The 17,926-nt window shown below is 34.9% G+C and overlaps 1 protein-coding gene across 3 annotated transcripts; it reads left to right on the top strand.

Moving 5' to 3' along the window:
* Positions 1 to 240: 240 nt before the first annotated feature.
* Positions 241 to 16,995, top strand: CCP110 (centriolar coiled-coil protein 110). 3 transcript variants are annotated; one of them, XM_068969182.1, is made up of 14 exons: positions 241 to 381; positions 763 to 891; positions 3,296 to 4,925; positions 7,112 to 7,242; positions 7,734 to 7,911; positions 8,462 to 8,601; positions 8,999 to 9,115; positions 9,473 to 9,574; positions 9,756 to 9,872; positions 12,623 to 12,696; positions 13,231 to 13,293; positions 13,933 to 13,992; positions 14,496 to 14,581; positions 16,886 to 16,938. In XM_068969182.1, the coding sequence occupies exons 1-14, from the start codon at positions 241 to 243 to the stop codon at positions 16,936 to 16,938; spliced, it is 3,021 nt and encodes a 1,006-aa protein (XP_068825283.1). The 3 variants fall into 3 exon arrangements, with proteins under 3 accessions (XP_068825283.1, XP_068825284.1, XP_068825285.1); XM_068969183.1 differs by lacking the exon at positions 14,496 to 14,581 and having other exon boundaries at positions 16,886 to 16,995; XM_068969184.1 differs by lacking the exons at positions 13,933 to 13,992; positions 14,496 to 14,581 and having other exon boundaries at positions 16,886 to 16,961.
* The last annotated feature ends 931 nt before the right edge of the window (positions 16,996 to 17,926 follow it).

The following is a 17,926-nucleotide window of genomic DNA, read 5'->3' as shown; positions in this document are numbered from 1 at the left end:
GACTATATACAAATCTTCAGAAATGTTTAGTATATAAAGCCAGGCTTAATTGGGCATGGTCTTGAGGTCTTTTTTGTGCCCAAGAATTAGCTCCTGATCAGGAAAACAACTCTGGGAAACCCAGTTCTAGAAATTGTGAATTCTAGGAATATTTCAGTGCGCTACAGATTTGCCAAATAAACTTAAGATCAGCACATTAAAAGTGGCTTTTTTCCCCTGCTGTAGTGTGATTGTGGGAAGATGGAGGAGTATGAGAAGTTTTGTGAGAAAAGTCTCTCCAGAATTCAAGAAGCATCGTTATCCACAGAGAGCTTTCTACCTGTCCAGTCTGAAAGCATCTCACTTATTCGCTTCCATGGAGTGGCTGTGCTTTCTCCACTGGTAAATGTTCTTTGATTTTAAATAAATTTTTTCTTTACTAGTGAATCAGTAAGGTTGTTCACAGAAAAATAAAAGAAAGGCTTATAAATATCTAAAAGGTGCTTAACTCTTTTCAAAAGGAGAGACATAGCGTTTTTTTTTTTTGAGTTGTGATATATGGCATCCATTTAGAACTCACACCAATACAGAACATTTTCATCACCACAGAAAGATCTCACATCCTTCATCCCAGTAATCAATCCCAACCACGGTTCAGGTTTCTTTCACTATAGATAGTTTTACCTGTTGCACACATCTTTAATCATTCTGGTTCAGAACTTCCTGATTTTATGATATTTTTACATTTATGAGAAGTAATTACATATTTATGATGTTTTTCAGCTTAATATTGAGAAAAGAAAGGAAATGCAACAAGAAAAGCAGAAAGCACTTGATGTCGAAGCAAGAAGACAGGTTAATAGGAAGAAGGCTTTACTGACTCGTGTCCAGGAGATTCTTGAAAATGTTCAGGTGTGTAATATAAGCTCTTTTAAATTATAATTAAGAAATCATGAGGTAGGCCTTGATGATAATTTTTCAGAAATATATTTGCTTTAGTAGTTAATTACCAATATGCAGTTGTGTTTGAGAAGCTTCGTAATTTGTGATATTCCATGTCAGTTACTCCAAAGAAAATTCACTTGCTTGTTAGTGATGCTCAGTACTTGAATCAGAGGGTATTTAGACAGTGGACCCATACACTGAGTATAGTTGCTTATTGTCTGTGTCTTATGACTCTAAAAACATTGAATTCTCAGTGACAAAATGATAGAATTGGCCATTGTAGTTTACCTCTGAACTAATCAGTCTATTGACTCAGTGACCTTATTCTCATTCTCTGCTAAAGTAAATAACTGCTTCCAATATTTTTTGGTGAAAATTCTGATCTTAGATATACAAATGCAGTTTAGATTACATAACAGAATTTTCTTGATGCATCTTAGATATAAACTGAAACTATTTAAACCACACATCTTTACCTTTTGCAGTTTCTTTAGATTTGTATAAACAATTTGTTTTAAGGTCTGGATCGTCATACTAAAAAGAAAAACAGTAAGTTAAATAATTTCTGCCATATGTAGCACTGTTTTGCTGGTTACATCTTTTAATTCTTAATCTTAACAGGTGTGTGGTTCATGTAATTCATGCTAGATGATATTTCCCACTAACTGCTACCTTCCTTTCGCTGTGGGTAGTTGATCTTGTAAAGTATAATTACTTCTCATATTGAATTTTAAAACTATAATGAGTAGCACAACAAGGGTGGGTTTTTGATTTATTACATATTTCCTGTTTTTGGAACAAAACTGGCATATTATTCCTGGTCCATTGAGGGAATAATTCACATGCAGTACTAATGGGATTATCGTTGAGTTTAAAAACTTTCTCTGTGTGTACAATATAGAGTAATGAATTAATTATGCAGTTAGAGAAATTTTATCTTACACAAGTAGCTTTCTAAGGTCTGTTTTACCTGTAAAATCTGATTTTGTGGTAGATTGTTTTTGTTGTTGTTATTTTAATTGTATAATCAAAGACATTTTAGTGATGTATAAAAAGGATGGGTGCTCAATATCACAGATGTGTAATGTTTAGCTATTTTGAGGAAATAATTTTACTTAAACCTGTGAACACGTGTCCTGAGTATGTATCCCTTTTATTTTATTTCACTTGTGAAGTTGTACGTATATCTCATTGTATTGTTTATTGCAGAGTACCTGGAAACAATTGCATGTCTTGGGATTTACAAGCTAAAATAGGAGTGCCATGTTGTCTAAGAAAAAAAACACAAAGCAGCTTAAAAATCCTTTTTAAATTCAGGATTCTGGAGTCTGTATTCATAAGATAATATGGTGATGATTTTTGCCAGTTTCATGTATGCTTGTATAATCTTTAGAATTATGCTCCGGGAGTTGGTGATGGACAGGGAAGCCTAGCGTGCTGCAGTCCATGGGGTCACAAAGAGTTGGACACAACTGAGCAACTGAACTGAATCTTTAGAAAACATCCTAGTTGACTTTTTATTTAAAAATAAGAGATCCAAAATGTAATTTTACTTTTTTTTTCCTGTTGAAACTTGTGTATACAGTTGTTCTCTTTAAGTTTTTTTTTTTTTTAATTAAGCTTTTAACTTACTTTGCTTGTTTAAAAACTCATTAGCAGGCAGTTGTTTTAAGTAGTCATCGGTTAATCAAATTGGAATTTGCTTTAATGTATTGGGTTTTAAGTTAAAGTTTTTATTTTTCAAGTATTAAACTACATAGCTGAGCTATCATTTACCACAAATTTGTTTCATCATACAGAGGGTTTTAGTTAAAATTTGGAGCAAGCATGTGGGAGGCAAGAGTTTTGGTACTGGATTACGGTTGCTTAATCAATATCCTGGGCAAGTTAATCTTTCTTAAAGAGGAATCATTTAAATAAGAAATTTAATTACTTGGTATTTATCTTATACATATCCTTAGATGATAGTTCTCATAGGAGAAGCAGTTGGTGATGTTAATAAAATAAAGCCAGAAGAAAGTTATGGAAAATACTTCTATTCCAAGATTAAATTGCACATTGGTATATGAATATATATGTGTGTGTGTGTATAGACGTGTACATACGTTCATAATTTTATTAGATGATTTAGATGTTACTTTTTTTCTTTTAATCTTTTAATAAATAGTCCAGCATGACTAATAGATGCTTTTTATAGTAATTTGTGCTGCATATGATACAGAATACCATGGAAAAGGTCATCTGAGTTTTTGTTTGTGTTTTTAAATATTAGAATTCTGAATCTTCAGTTTCAGTTTTGCTTTAGAAAACAATGAAATCAAAGGCTTTTTGTGTAGTGATGAAGTGTTAATTTTTGTATTTCCTTTTCCAGGTTAGAAAAGCACCTAATGCCAGTGATTTTCATCAGTGGGAGACTGAAACAGTTTACTCTAATTCAGAAGTCAGAAACTTGAATGTTCCTGCTACCCTTCCAAATATCTTGCCAGGTCCCACTGAACACTCTACTTTAGCAAAGTTTGAAAAGATAACTGGAATTTTGCCACTGAATAATGAGGATCGATTTAAATCTAATGTGATAGACTTAGCTAGGGACTCGGAAGAATTGAGTTATCTGAAGCAATGTGATAGTTCAAATATTAGCCAGGCAGAAAATGAAGCTTCTTTAAAGACTTCCTCAACAGCTGCACAGGAGACACTTCTCTTTCCAACAAATGAAGACCAAGATCCATCACTTTTGGAGGAAGTTACTCCGGATCCCTACATAATGAGTCTTCAGAACCTGATGAAAAAGTCAAAGGAATACATAGAAAGGGAGCAGTCTAGGCGCAGTCTGAGAAGTAGTGTAAAGAGCAGTGTTAATGAGAGTCTTTCAGACAAAGAAAATGATGCTGTTAAGGTGACTGACAATGGAAAGGAGAAGTCCCAGTTGATAGGCAAACACTGTGGTTCAGTTATTCCTGACAAACCAAGCCTTAATAAATCAAATGTTCTTCTCCAAGGTGCTTTCACTCAAGCAAGCAGCATGAATACATCTGTTTTAGGTAACTTTTCTAAAGTGGATATATCAATACGGACTGGCCATTCCACTGTTTTAGAGACTGATTCTAATTTCCAAGGCATTCCCACTTTTGTTACTGAAAATAATGTTATCAAAAGTCTTACTGGTTCATATGCCAAAATACCTAGCCCAGAGCCAAGCCTGAGTCCTAAAATGCATCGAAGGCGTTCTAGGCCATCATCAGCATGTCATATACTTATAAATAACCCAATAAATGCTTCAGAATTAAGTCCTAAAGGGAAAGAACAGGCAGTAGAGTTAGTTGTTCAAGAAACTGATGAAAAAACAAATGTACCCGAAACGGTGCCAAAGTTACCAGTTGATTTAGCAGCAGTTTGTTCAAGTAAGGTTTATGTCAGCAAAAATACAGAAGCCATACAGGAAATGGTTTTAGGTAAGTCAAATCAGGTATCTCAACCTTCAGGTAATCAATTAGAAAATAAAGTTTTTCATGGACTTGCTCACGTGGAAGGTCAGTTAATATCTGATGCGAGAGGACTGCACAGAATGGACAGTACATGTACTGCAGGGGAAAGATTGCATGAGCCATATGCCGCCAGAGAGTGTGTTCTGACTCAAAACTTTGGTACTGTGAGTGGAGTCAAGTCAACCAATGTGTTAGAGAAAAACTGCAACTTACAGATGGAACTGAATAAGTCTTATGATGTAAAAAACCCATCTCCTTTACTGATGCAGAACCAGAATACCAGACAGCAGATGGATACCCCTACAGTGTCCTGTGGAAAAGAGCAATTTTTGGAAAACAGTTTTGAGAAAGTTAAACGGAGACTTGATTTAGATATTGATAATTTGCAAAAAGAAAACTACCCTTATGTTGTAACAACTGGAATAGCTGAACAGGAAAGGCAACATTTGCCAGAAAAAAGATATTCTAAAGGATCTGTCTACATCAAGAATAAGATGTTAGAAAGTAGTTCCAAAGGTAAGAAGGCTTTGAAGTGTTTAATATCTGCCAAACAGATGGCATCTTTATTTAATACTTTTAATTGACAATTTGCAGAGTAATAATAATTGTCTTCACCTGTTCAGGTTGCTTTCATTTATCACAGAGCAAAATTAGCTACAGTGTATTGCCACTTGATAGGCTTTCTTAAAGGATTTTCTTATTTAAATTATGAATCTTTCACAGTCCATTTGGTATTAATACAGAATATTGTTAATGACTGAAAGAAAAAGTTCTTGCATGAAGCATCATTCATAGTTTTAATCCATTGTATTGCTGTTATGTCTTCCTTTATTTTCACCAATATTCCTTCCAATATTTTCACCAGTTTGCCCTTTGATTTGTAGTGAGATGCTTATGCAGTTGGCTCTTTGAAAAGTGAAAGTGTAGTTGCTCAGTCGTCTCTCTGACTCTTTGCGACCCCATGTGGACTGTATCCCACCAGGCTCCTCTGTTCATGGAATTCTCTAGGCAAGAATACTGGGGTGGATTGTCATTTCCTTCTCCAGGGGATCTTCCTGACCCAGTGATTGAACCTGGGTCTCCCACCTTGCAGGCAGATTGTTTACTGTCTGAGCCACAAGTTGGCCCTTTAGTAAACACTTTAATGTCAAATTATTAGAGAAAATAGCACTGATAAGGCTCTGTGAGTAGTGTTTCAAGAATGGTATATTTAGTAGTGAAAATTATTTCAAAATTTCTGTTGCATCTAGTGTTATATTAACACCAACTTGTTAAAACAAGTCTTATTACACCTTATTTTGTTGTTATGGTTCATAATTCTTCATTACTGATAGTAAAGACTTATAAATCAAGTAAATTAAGCTTTTAGACACAGACGTTTTAACTCTAATGTGATATATAGCCTCCTGAAAAAAAACTATATTCTATAAAATTGCACACTAAAAATAACAAAGTTTATCGGAAAAATAGAGTTGGGCTGGGGCAGATTGTCTAATGCATGTGCAGCTTTATCAGAACTCTAATAAAGAAAACAGTTGATACCTGAGGAGCTGGCTTGGCTTCTCTAAATAGATGACACAACAGGCTAAGGCTCTCTTGGTGGATACCAAAAGTACAGGGACTAACTAAGTGGCAATTCTGGCAGAAGAGTAGGCCATGTGTGGGAGATCAGGCCGGTCATGGAGGCAGCTGGGTTGCTGTCATAGTGGGCGTGGGAGGCAGCACAGTGTGCTGAGAGCTGCCCATAGCTTGGCCACCAACCTTGGGCACACCTCCCAAAGAGGGAGCCCCTGGACAGGCACTCATTTATAAGTTTTTAAGGTAGAGCTGAATGGACTCCTGGTATTGGCTGAGTGGTTAAGTGGAGAGCCTTTTTCCTTTCTTGCTGAGAGTTACTAGTCTACTGCTTTCCAGCTCCCCCCCCAACCTATAAAAAATTGCCCATGTACAAATGCAAATTGTTGCAGCTGAGTAAAATGGATTTAGGAAAAAATTATTGGAATACTATAGGAGGTACGACAAATATAATTATTTTCAATGAAAATCATTTTGTATTTGAAAAGAAGGATTCTTTGAATTTAGGGGAATTATAGTGGATCCCTGAATATCTGTGCTACATCTGTGTAATACTTGGTATTTCAACATTTCAAAGTATCTCACCACTTTCTGTTCAGTAAGTTGCATAGTCATGCTGATTTAATACATTTTTTAATAATTAAAATACCTGGAATTTTAGTATTTAATCTTTTTTGGAACTTTATACTGAGTAGCTTTACACTATCAAAGCATTTATTTAAAAGAAAAATAAAACAAAGCACAGGCTAAGCTATAATACTAGACACCCTGGAAAAGGACAAGAGTGAAGAGAATAAATGGAGGTGAGATGCACACGAGAACCACATCTTGAAGTTCACTGGAGTAAGGAGAGGCTGGATGGAACATACAGTCTTGTCTCCATCAGTTCAGATCATGAAGGGATCTGTTGAAGAATTGGGTGAAGGTGATAAGATACAGACCTTCAGTAGCCTGAAATGAAAGGAGAGCAAAAGAGAATGTGGTTCAGAATGGCGATTTGGCTGTATCTTGATTGTACTATGTTGGATCTAGGAATATTCTCTGGTTAGAAGCGTAATTTAAATTGATGGCGTAAATCATCAGATATTAGTAAATTTTCTAAATTTGAGGGGACACTTATTTTTCAGAAGGCGAGGAGATACTAAAAAGCAAGATGTTAGCTTTTGAAGAAATGCGGAAGAGACTAGAACAACAGCATGCCCAGCAGTTATCACTACTCATAGCTGAGCAGGAAAGGGAACAGGAAAGATTGCAAAAGGTGAGGAATTAAAATGTAGAGATACAGGGCTGGTGAGTGGAATTTTGGTCATGTAGAGGATATTTGTAGTTGTTACTTACGTGTATCTTACTCTAAGGGGGTCATTGATTTTGTTACATGGATGGTATTTTTATTGCCAAAGTGTGAGTTACAATATTTAGATGCTTATCTAAAAGTAAATGCATAATTTTATCAAAAGGATACTTAATTGAATCCTTGATTCAAAATTTTTAATATTTTAAAAGGTATTTTGTAAGTAGATGCTGAAATATGCCTTCTGTAAGAGTATATTAGGAGAGGAAGGACACTTGTTTTAAGATTATCACATTTTAGAATCAGTTAAACAAATTGTCAATTTTATTTGAGGGAGGAAAACCTGAAGTAATAATTTGCTGATAATCATACATACTTTTGCTGAGCCTAAAATGATACTATTTGGAGACGTAATTAAACAAAAGAGCCTACCACAGTGTAATAAACTTAATCTGCAGGACATAGAAGAACAGGAGAAAATGTTAAAAGAGAAGACGGTAATTACAGCAGAAGCGTCTGAATTGGACATTAGCAATGCTGTGGACTTAGACTGGAGAAAGATAAGTGACTCTGGTTTACTAGACACAGTGCTGTCTCAAGTGGACTCACTCCATACTTCGAATTCAGATAGTTCTGGTAAATATTAAAAAATCATTCAACATTAAAAAAATTACCCTATACTAAGATATTTTGTTTGGCACACTTTAAAATTGTACCTCCTTTGTATTAGTCATTGCATGCCCAACCTGCTGCTATTTGCCAGCTGCTTACTAACCAATGAAAAATGAAATGATAGCAGCAAAGACCAGTGAGCAGGTATTCGTGAAGAAAAGCCACCTTAGCAAGGAAAATATCAGGAAATTTGACTCAGAGCCCAGTCTTTGTTCACTCATGCAGCAGGTGATACTCTTCAAGGGAAAACTCAGTTTGCTATCTCCTGGGTGATGCTGAATTATATCTCATTCCCCAGCCCCAATAAGAGCTTATCTTCAATTATCCTGAAATGCTGTTAGTGTTGAAAAGATCCATCTGGTGTATAAGCTTAAAGTCCGTAAATATTTTAAGTCTGCATGTGGATCAGTTTCAGAGGAGTTGGTATTCTTAACGAGTGTCATGTTTATTTGGATGTTTTGTGTATTCTAATTGTTTTGACATCAAATACAATACTATGTGTATGTTTCTCAAGGTTTCACAAGTTCTGCCCTACAACATAGCTTTGGTTCTGCAAATGAAGTACCGTTCTACCTCTGGGGATCATCAACTAGTGGCTTGACCAAACTCTCAGTAACAAGGCCTTTTGGAAGGGCCAAAACTAAGTGGTCTCAGGTGGGCATACTTAATGACACACGCATGCATGTCTGTCTTTCTGTCTTTTTAATTTTATTTTGTTTTTGGCTGTGCCATATGGCATGTGGGATCTTGTTTCCCTGACCGGGGGGTTGAAACCAGACCCCCTGTAGTGGAGGCACAGAGGATTAACCACTGGACTGCCAGGGAAGTCCATAATCTGTCTTTTTTAAAGAGCTACATTATCTTAGGTTCTACAAGTGAACCATAAATATTTTGTGATACATCAGAAGCTTAGCTTTTATTAGATATTCAACAACATAGCAAACACATATAGAAGAATTTCATATGTACAAACTATTCATTGTAACAGCTAAGAAATCTTGAGTATAATGTTCAGGTTATTAAACTGTTGTGTCTATACTATTTCTTCTAGGTTTTCAGTCCAGAAGTACAAGCAAAATTTAACAAAGTAACTGCAGTGGCAAAAGGATTCCTTACTCGTAGGCTTATGCAGACAGATAAGCTGAAACAACTTCGACAAACTGTAAAAGTAAGAGGATTGTGTAAATTGTATTGCATATCCATCTCAGTTTCTATCAGTGTTCTAACCTCTAACTTCATCACAGTTGACAATTGAGTTCAGTACTTAGGCAGATCAAATACTTTCAGTCCCTTTAAAGGCTTAAATTTTAGAAATTGACTCATCTCATTCAGATAATTTTTAAAAATAGGTAAATGAAGTAGGTCGTGCATTTTTTTGTCTCACTTTAAAGTGAGTGCTGTTTGACTTCTGATGTAATAGTTTTATTTGTATACTTACATTTGTTTTGACTGAAAAAAAGAACACAAGGAAACTCCAATGATCATGAAATCTTCTAGAAAAATGAAGGAGCATTTATTTTTTCAGGACACTATGGAATTTATAAGAAGTTTTCAGTCAGAAGCACCTTTAAAGAGAGGAGTTGTTTCAGCACAAGATGCTTCTCTTCAGGAAAGAGTGTTAGCTCAGGTAATGCATGTGTCCTCAAGGCTCTTAGGAAATGGCAATGTTTTATTTCTCTCCCTTGATTGAACCACTGAAAGTAGGTTTCAATTAAAACTTTAACCTTTTTCTTTAAGAGTACATAATATTACTGACCTCTAACCTCATCTTTTTAAATGGGTATAATATTTTCTTCTTTTGAACTTAGTTGCGAGCTGCCCTGTATGGCATTCATGACATATTCTTTGTAATGGATGCAGCTGAAAGAATGTCTATTCTACATCATGATCGAGAAGTTCGCAAAGAGAAAATGCTCAGGCAAATGGTATGTTACATGATTTTTAAATTAGTGAATGATGAAAAACACATTTATTTCTTTTACACTCACAAAATACTTCTCAGAGCAGATACGTGGGTTTTCCTCCCACACCAGATCTGTGACACCAGCTGGGTGTCTACAATTCAGTTCAGTTCTGATACCATCTACCTGGAGTCAGTGTCGGATGCTACAAGATAGGGAGGCATTTATATAAGACTGAGCCCCACTTGAGATGCCAATCTCAGGTTTTATGTTGTATTTCTGACCAATTGGCTATAAATTGGTGTTCCTATGAACACCTTCTCTACTCCGGTTTGAAAATTTTTCTAAAATGGCTTACAGAACACAGGGAAACCTTTGCTTACATTTAATGGTTTATTATATAATAAAGGATACAGTAACCGATAGAGATGAAGAGCCAGAAGGAGAGATGCACAGGGTGCGGGGTGGAAGGGTCTTGAGTGCAGGAGCTTCCATCCTGTGGAGGCTGTGCGCCACCTTCTCAGCATAGGGATGTGTATTTTGGGTTTTTATGGAGGGTTCATCATGTAGGCATGGTTGCATGATTGATTATTGACTCAATTTCTAGCCTCAGTCCTGCCCCAGATGATAGGGGGGTGAGACTGAAAGTTCTAAGGCTGCAATCATACTTGGTCTTTCTGGTGACTAGCTCTTATCCAGAGACCCCCAGGTTTGTCTTATTAGAACAACAGGTGCTTTGGGAAATTCCCTGGCAATCCAGTGGTTAGGGCTTGGTGCTTTTACTGTCAGAGCCCAGGTTTGGAAAAAAAAAAAAAAAAGGGATGCTTCTGTCACCCAGGAAATTCCAAAAGATTTAGGAGCTCTGTGTCAAGAATCAAAGTCCAAGATCGAACATTAGGAAAAAAGTTGATCCTGTAACTCAGGATATTTGATTACAAGAGTTTTAGGAGCTTTGTGTCAGGAACTGGGTTCAAAGACCAAATATTAATAGGAACTAGGGGTAGATTTATTTATGTATCTATAATTACTTCACAATGAGGTTCTTCTGGGTTTGGAGTAATTGATACTAAATATCATTCTTTATTGATTTTTAGCACCCTTCCTACAATTCTTAAAACATAGTTCTCAGGATTACCAAAAATATTTAAATTTGTAGACAAATTGAAAAGAAACTGGTAAAAGGATTACATACTGTTTTGTGATTAGGTTTGTAAATTAAGCATTGAATGCTGCTTGGACGACTCATTAAAAAACTATTGACTCTTCTTGATTAAATATCCTTGAGACTATCATGTGCATCGTTCCTCTTTTATAAATGAGAATTAGAAAACAGCTCCAAATTAATTTGAAATACAGTTGCTCCTTGAACAATGTGAGGGATTGGGGTGGCCCACTGTCAAAAATCTGAGTATAACTTTTAACTTCGTGACAACTTAACTACTAATAATAGCCTACTGTTGACCAGAAGCCTCACCAATAGCATGAACAATCAACACATATTTTGTATATGTCTTATATACTATATCCTTACAATAAAGTAAGCCAAAGAAAATAACAAAGAGAACATATATTTACAGTACTGTACTGTATCAATACCATAAATTGATGTTGTTTACAAGATGAATCCTGTCTTGCAGTACCTACAGCAGTATTGTCTTTTATGATACAAAACACTGAAGATGCTATATGTATTACTAACATTAGACATAAAAAATGAAAAGATAACATGAAGAAGAAATTCATGTTTATTTACAGGTATAATGAAGAGACAGCAATATGTTTGATGTATGGGAGCCTAGTATAATCACTATGATTACTTCATAGTAGACCAGCCTGTACACTAAATAATGTGCTGCTGGTCGTGTCCGACTCTTTGCGACCCCATGGACTGTAATCCACCAGGCTCCTCTGTGCATGGGATTCTCCAGGCAAGAATACTGGAGTGGTTGCCTTTGCTGTTTTCCAGGGGATCTTCTCAACCCAGGGATCAAACCTGAGTCTCTCATGTCTCCTGCAATGGCAGGCGGGTTCTTTACCACTAGCACCACCTGGGAAGCCCACACTTAAGAATAAATCATTATAATTATGACTTACAGTGTTACAGTTATGTTCATAATACAATATTGGAAACTGTTAGCCTTTTTTTTTTTTTTTTTTAACACCATTTACCTGTTATGATAGGCTGCAGTTGAAAGAGAAGAGAGTAGGAGGGAGAGAGAGGCTGGCGTATTATATGGTAATATAACTTGGAAAGCAAATTTATTAAACAGAAAATAAACATTAATTTTATGTGAAATAGTCACACCTTATGCTTATAAAGGATAGGCCAGTAGATATATATATTTTATGCATTCATGACGTACTTAATTTTTTTTGTCTATTTCTAGGTTATACAGTTCATCTGTGAGTTTTTAAAAATTGTCACAAATCTCAAAAAAATTTCCAATACATTTGTTGAAAAAAATCTGGATATATGTCACCTGGGCAGTTTATATGACCCTTGTGGGTCAGCTGTATATCAGAGTGTTGGAAATCTGTGGTTTGAATCAGTGATCTTGGTGTGGTTGGCAAAAGAAAAACAAGCCAAATTTATATTATTGGGAAAAACAATTTTAATTAATTTTGAAAAATCAGACTGTTTCAATTGTAAGGACTAGGTCAAAGTTCAAAATGTTAGTAAGAGAAGTCTTTCCATACAATTTGAGATCATCCTATACTATAATACAGTGGTATTACTGATACCACTAGAGCTTCTTGTTACTTTTGTCTTAAAGGATAAAATGAAAAGTCCACGAGTGGCTCTTTCAGCTGCAACACAGAAGTCTCTTGATAGGAAGAAGTACATGAAGTAAGTTTTTCATGAATTGTCACATTCTAATTTAATTATTATCAAGCCAATTGATTTTAAGCATCTGTTGGTTTGTATTTTCAAATTAGAAATAAAGAACAGTTAACTCCTCTTCAACTACGGTGATAGACGTTCCCTTATATAGTTTTATTAAAATCAGGTGGTAAAATCTGTTTTATCTATACATAAATTTATTAATAAAGTATGTCAGCGTCAGCTTGTGTAATTGATAGCTAATCAAATAATCTTAAAAATACTTAATCCTTATGTTCAATGTTAATTTTATCTTTTAAATATATTTTTCAAATATTCTAAAGACTTCATAGTGGGAAAAATGCAAAGAATATTCTGAAACTATCCTATTAAAACTCTTCTTTCTTGAAATTTGTCTTTAGTATGCTTATTACAGGTCTTCCAGTAGTGTACCAACTTTGAAATGATTTGTTTCTGTCATCCTGTATCACATTTGTAGTCATGTGTTTTCTCCCTTTCTAAAAACATTATTTGTATGTCCTTATTTTTATATTGTGTTAGGGCTGCAGAAATGGGAATGCCAAGTAAGAAATTTCTGGTTAAGCAAAATCCTTCTGAAACAAGGTGAGAAAAATCACAGTCTCACTGAGAGACTATTTTTTAACTTTTAAGGAGAAGAAAATTTTATAAATCCCAAGCTTTTTATTAGCTTTGTTCTCCTTTACATCAGTAAATCTCTCCCTGTTGAGTTGGGGAGGGTCAGAATCCACAGTAATACCTGGTCATGTACAAGGTCATGTGTCAGACCAGATGCGCCTGGGGCTTTCTGTAGGACATAGAAATTTGAGCCCCATATGTCTTTGAGTTCAGTTTGCAGTCTCAGGGGTCTTGGATATTTACTTTAAAACCTTAGAAGGTTAAACTTAATTGTGACCTGTTTGTGCTCTTACAAGAGTGTTTTATTTCTCAGATGTTTGAAAGGAAAAACTGGTGTTTGTAAAGTACACAAATAAATTATCTAAAAGCACAGGGTTAATACTTATGTTAGATATCTCCTGATAAAAAACCAAGGTGTGGCCTCTTGGTGAGCATTTAAGCACCATATTACTGTGCTTTAATCACTTGGTTTTCCTTTGTGGTAACGTATAGGCCAGATCATTGCATAGTTGACTTCCTCCTCACTGTTTCTTTCACCTATTGAAAGACAATAGGGGAAAAACTGAATTTATCCTGTTGATTAATTTTTATTTACTTTGTCAACAGAGTCCTTCAGCCAAATCAAGGACAGAATGCACCTGTTCATAGGCTACTGAGTAGACAAGGGTAAGAATTCAACACACATGGGTATTTAAAAATACTCAAATCAAGATTAGCTTGGAGAGGGAAAAATAACGTAATGCTTTTTATGTAAAAGATAATTATTTTAAAATGTGATCTTTTTATAGCATTAGGAAGAGCTTTTAATGTTTTGTTTAAAGATAACCCTTTGGTGTACTGTTGTGTATTATATTTTAATTATCATCTTTTGTTGGTGTGTTTTTACTTTTCATTTCATACCATTTTGCTCATTAAATATTGTAAACATCCATATAGTACGTTCAGCATCACCAAAGTGATTCTCCAACAAAGCATAAGCTATAGTTTAGTGGTTATAGTCTCCTGCTGAAGCAAAAGTATAGTTTTCTTGCTGTGCGCATGCATGAGACTTAAATTATCTTCAGGGTTATTTGTGCTTTGAACAGTTGATGCAGTATGGTTGCTTTTTTGAATGTTGAACATTTAGAACTTAATGCAAGTGACTTATTAATTTTTTTATATTCAATTAGAACCCCTAAGACATCAGTGAAGGGGGTTGTGCAAAATAGACAGAAGTCTTCACAGAGCAGAGTGCCTAACAGAGCGCCTGTTTCAGGTGTGTAACAAATTCCTGAAACCTGTTCGATAGAAAGACGTGCACAAGCTGCCCCATAACGCAGGCCATACCAGGGGGATACGGTGTCTTTCCTTGCCACCATAATTTTGGCATATTCACAGTCATTCCTACTGGTGATCATTTGAATTAGTATCTTATGGCAGTCAGGAGATCTTAGTAAAATTGTGGTTCAGTGTAAATTCCGTGAAGATACGATGTATTTTTTAATTTGAAAAATTTGCAGAATTACACACATTTAATTCAGAAGAGTTTTTATAAATGAGTAAAATATAATGATCTATCTAAATCTGGGCATCTCTATTCAGTTTTGGGGCAGTGCATCCCCCAGGAATATTTGTATCTGCTCATAAGGGAAGGAATTTTTCCCTCTGACTACAGGGTCACATGTGAATATGCCAAGTGCGAGGGGGTAAGGGCTTAATCTTTTGCTCAATAAGAAGCTTGAGCTAAATGTCCTTATATTCATTATTTGAGAATTATTTAAGGATTAAACCAAAAAATGTATTTTGAAATCCTATTTATGGTGGCAGAAAGACAAATTCATTGTTGAGCTAATGCAAAACCTTTAAGCTAATGTTTTAATGTTTTTAGGTACCTTTGTTAAGACACTATGATAAGCTCACCAGAAATTATGTGATCCATTAAAAATACTTTCAAACTGTTTTGCTTTAACTAGACTGCTTTCTAAACTTTCAAAAGAAATCTAATCACCAGGCAATGAAAACTAAATCTTTAACAGTTCTAATCTTCCTCTTAATATATTTTAGAGCTTTTATTACTAAGTGATTTCCTCCAAATTAGGAGGGAACAAGCAACAAATTTTTTCATGTTATTCACATAAGTTCAAAGAAGGAACAAGATATTGATCACACCTTTGAATTGATTGCTCACCTTTTGCATGTATACATAGTTTAATTCATAATGTTGAATATGTGGATGATTTAAAAGGTCATCTTTTGGAATTCACTGCGAGTGACAGTCAATGGAGCTGTTTTAAAGGGATTAGAGAGTTGAAAATCCTGCTTATTCCAGAGGTTGGATCAGCTTGTTTGAAAGATAACCATTTGGACCAAACACCAGATCTGTTGCTTGTGAAGTTATGTGAAATTTTAAGACATTTTTAGTTTTTTATCATGTTAGCAGTATATACTTTGATAAATCCTAGCTAGTTGGCAAGTTATTGAAGAATAAGTTTTGTTTTGCTTAATATTATCTATTCCCACAGTGACTACTTTCCATATTCTTTTCTCATGCATTTCATCTCCACTATTTGTCACTTGTGAACCTATAAGAAAAATAGCAACTACTGTTTTCTTTTCAGTAATACGCAACAGTATAAGGGATGAATAGAAAGTCATTGCAATTAATGTGTACAGTGAAGTTCAGTACTTAGAACTATTGTGGTTTAAATGCATTGCAACATAATTGTTAATAAAAATATATTTAACCCTTAATTATACATGTTCATTCAAACATGTATAATTAATATGTATCTAACAAGTACAAAAATTCTTTCCTATATTTTCCTCAAGATTTATTTATACATGAGTGCATATTTAGACAATTGAAAAAGACTATAAAGAATTTTATCCTTTTACATAAACCAAAAATTTCGGTTATGACTGACTAAAATTCTGACTGTGAATCTCAACACAGGGATCCATAGTTGCTTTTGAAAAGATTATTCTGTCTTCCCTAAATTTTTAATGGCCTGGATTATGTTTCAAACAAATTTGAAATTATGGATTGATTTTACCTACATTACATGTTCTAATAAAAGAACATACCTTTTTTTAAGCATTTTACAGAAAGTTCAATTTTGTTATATTAGACTGTCAATCTCTCAGCTTGAAGTAGAGTTCTGAGGTGTTTGAACTGCAAAGTTTGCTGCAAAGCAGTTAAAGTTGTTTGTAGTTTTTACAAACTAAATTGCAATCTCTGATCTCACATATTTTAAAACATTATGTCTTGTGCTTTAGAGTTTATAGTGAAATTCAGAAACTACTGACTAGAGTAGGAGACAGTAATGCAAAATGGTTACGGAAAATAATGAATCAAGCGGAACTGGGCTCTCAGAGTTTCTGCTTCTTACTGTGACTATTACCCTTAAAATAGTATAACAATTTTGACCTCATGATTATTTTACATAAGGATTAGATATGTTAATGTGTTTTGCTGGTACATAGTGTACGGTTCAGTGCCTAGTACATAGTGAGCAGTCATTAAATGGTATCATAGAAAAACCGACACTGAGAAATAATATTAGTTTTGCTCTGTTTCTAGGAGTATATGCAGGAAAAATCCAAAGAAAGCGGCCAAATGTTGCGACAATTTAAGAAGACAACATTCATTAGGATAAAACGGGGGGAAAGGTTAGGATCCATATTATTTTCCCTGCTCTTGACTTTTTATTTAACTCTGGACTCTGTTTACACAGGCAAAGTGGTGTCAAAGGGCTGAGAAATCATCTGGATATTTTGGTCTCTTTCTAACCACGCTCCCCTCCCCCCCCCCTTCAAATTTTCCTTAGTATCAGTTTTTTGTTGTTGTTCAGGCACAAAGTTGTGTCTGGCTCTTTGAGACCCTCTGGAATATACCCCCCCAGGCTTCCCTGTCCTTCACTGTCTCCTGGAGTTTGCTCAGATTCATGTCCATTGAGTCAGTGATGCCATCCAACCATCTTACCCTCTGTCTCCTCCTCCTGCCCTCAGTCTTTTCCCGCATCAGTGTCTTTTCCAATGAGTCTGCTCTTCACTTTTGGGTGAAGACAAATTAGTGCTTAGTAACTGACTTATTTTTGTCTTTAACCTGTATAAGTTTGTTTTATTACTCAGGTGTCTGTTGAGAACCTTTTTGTAAACTTAAAGGACATTTGGGTTTATTTCTATAAAATATTGAAAAGGTGTGATAAATTATAAATAAGTTCTGAAATATAAAGTTCATTCATCTTAGCACACTATTTGATAAATTAGATACTATTCTGTTTGAGAGGAAATTATTGCAGAAGAATGTTTTTCTTTTGTTTTATTACTGCAAAAACTCTGATTAATCTCTCATATTCTTGGATTTGTGATGTAATCTCATAAGATAAAACACTTGCCTGCCTATTGTGGCCTACCTAAAATGTACCACAGAAGTAGCTGGGTGTCATCATTTTGGTCACAAGTGTACATTCTTCTCAAAAACTAGTTGTCTTACAGAAATGTTAGGCTTAATGTATGTTACCCCAGTAATATCAGAAACGTTTCTACTGAACTATGAAATCTGTTTAGAGTAACAAATTTGGGGAAGATAGCACAATCTTGAATGTAGTAGTGCTTAGGA

This window comes from Capricornis sumatraensis, chromosome 3 (assembly GCF_032405125.1).
Source record: "Capricornis sumatraensis isolate serow.1 chromosome 3, serow.2, whole genome shotgun sequence".
In the NCBI taxonomy this organism is placed as follows: domain Eukaryota; kingdom Metazoa; phylum Chordata; class Mammalia; order Artiodactyla; family Bovidae; genus Capricornis; species Capricornis sumatraensis.
The sequence above is the reverse complement of the archived record's forward strand: the minus strand, read 5'-3'. Positions and strand labels throughout refer to the sequence as shown.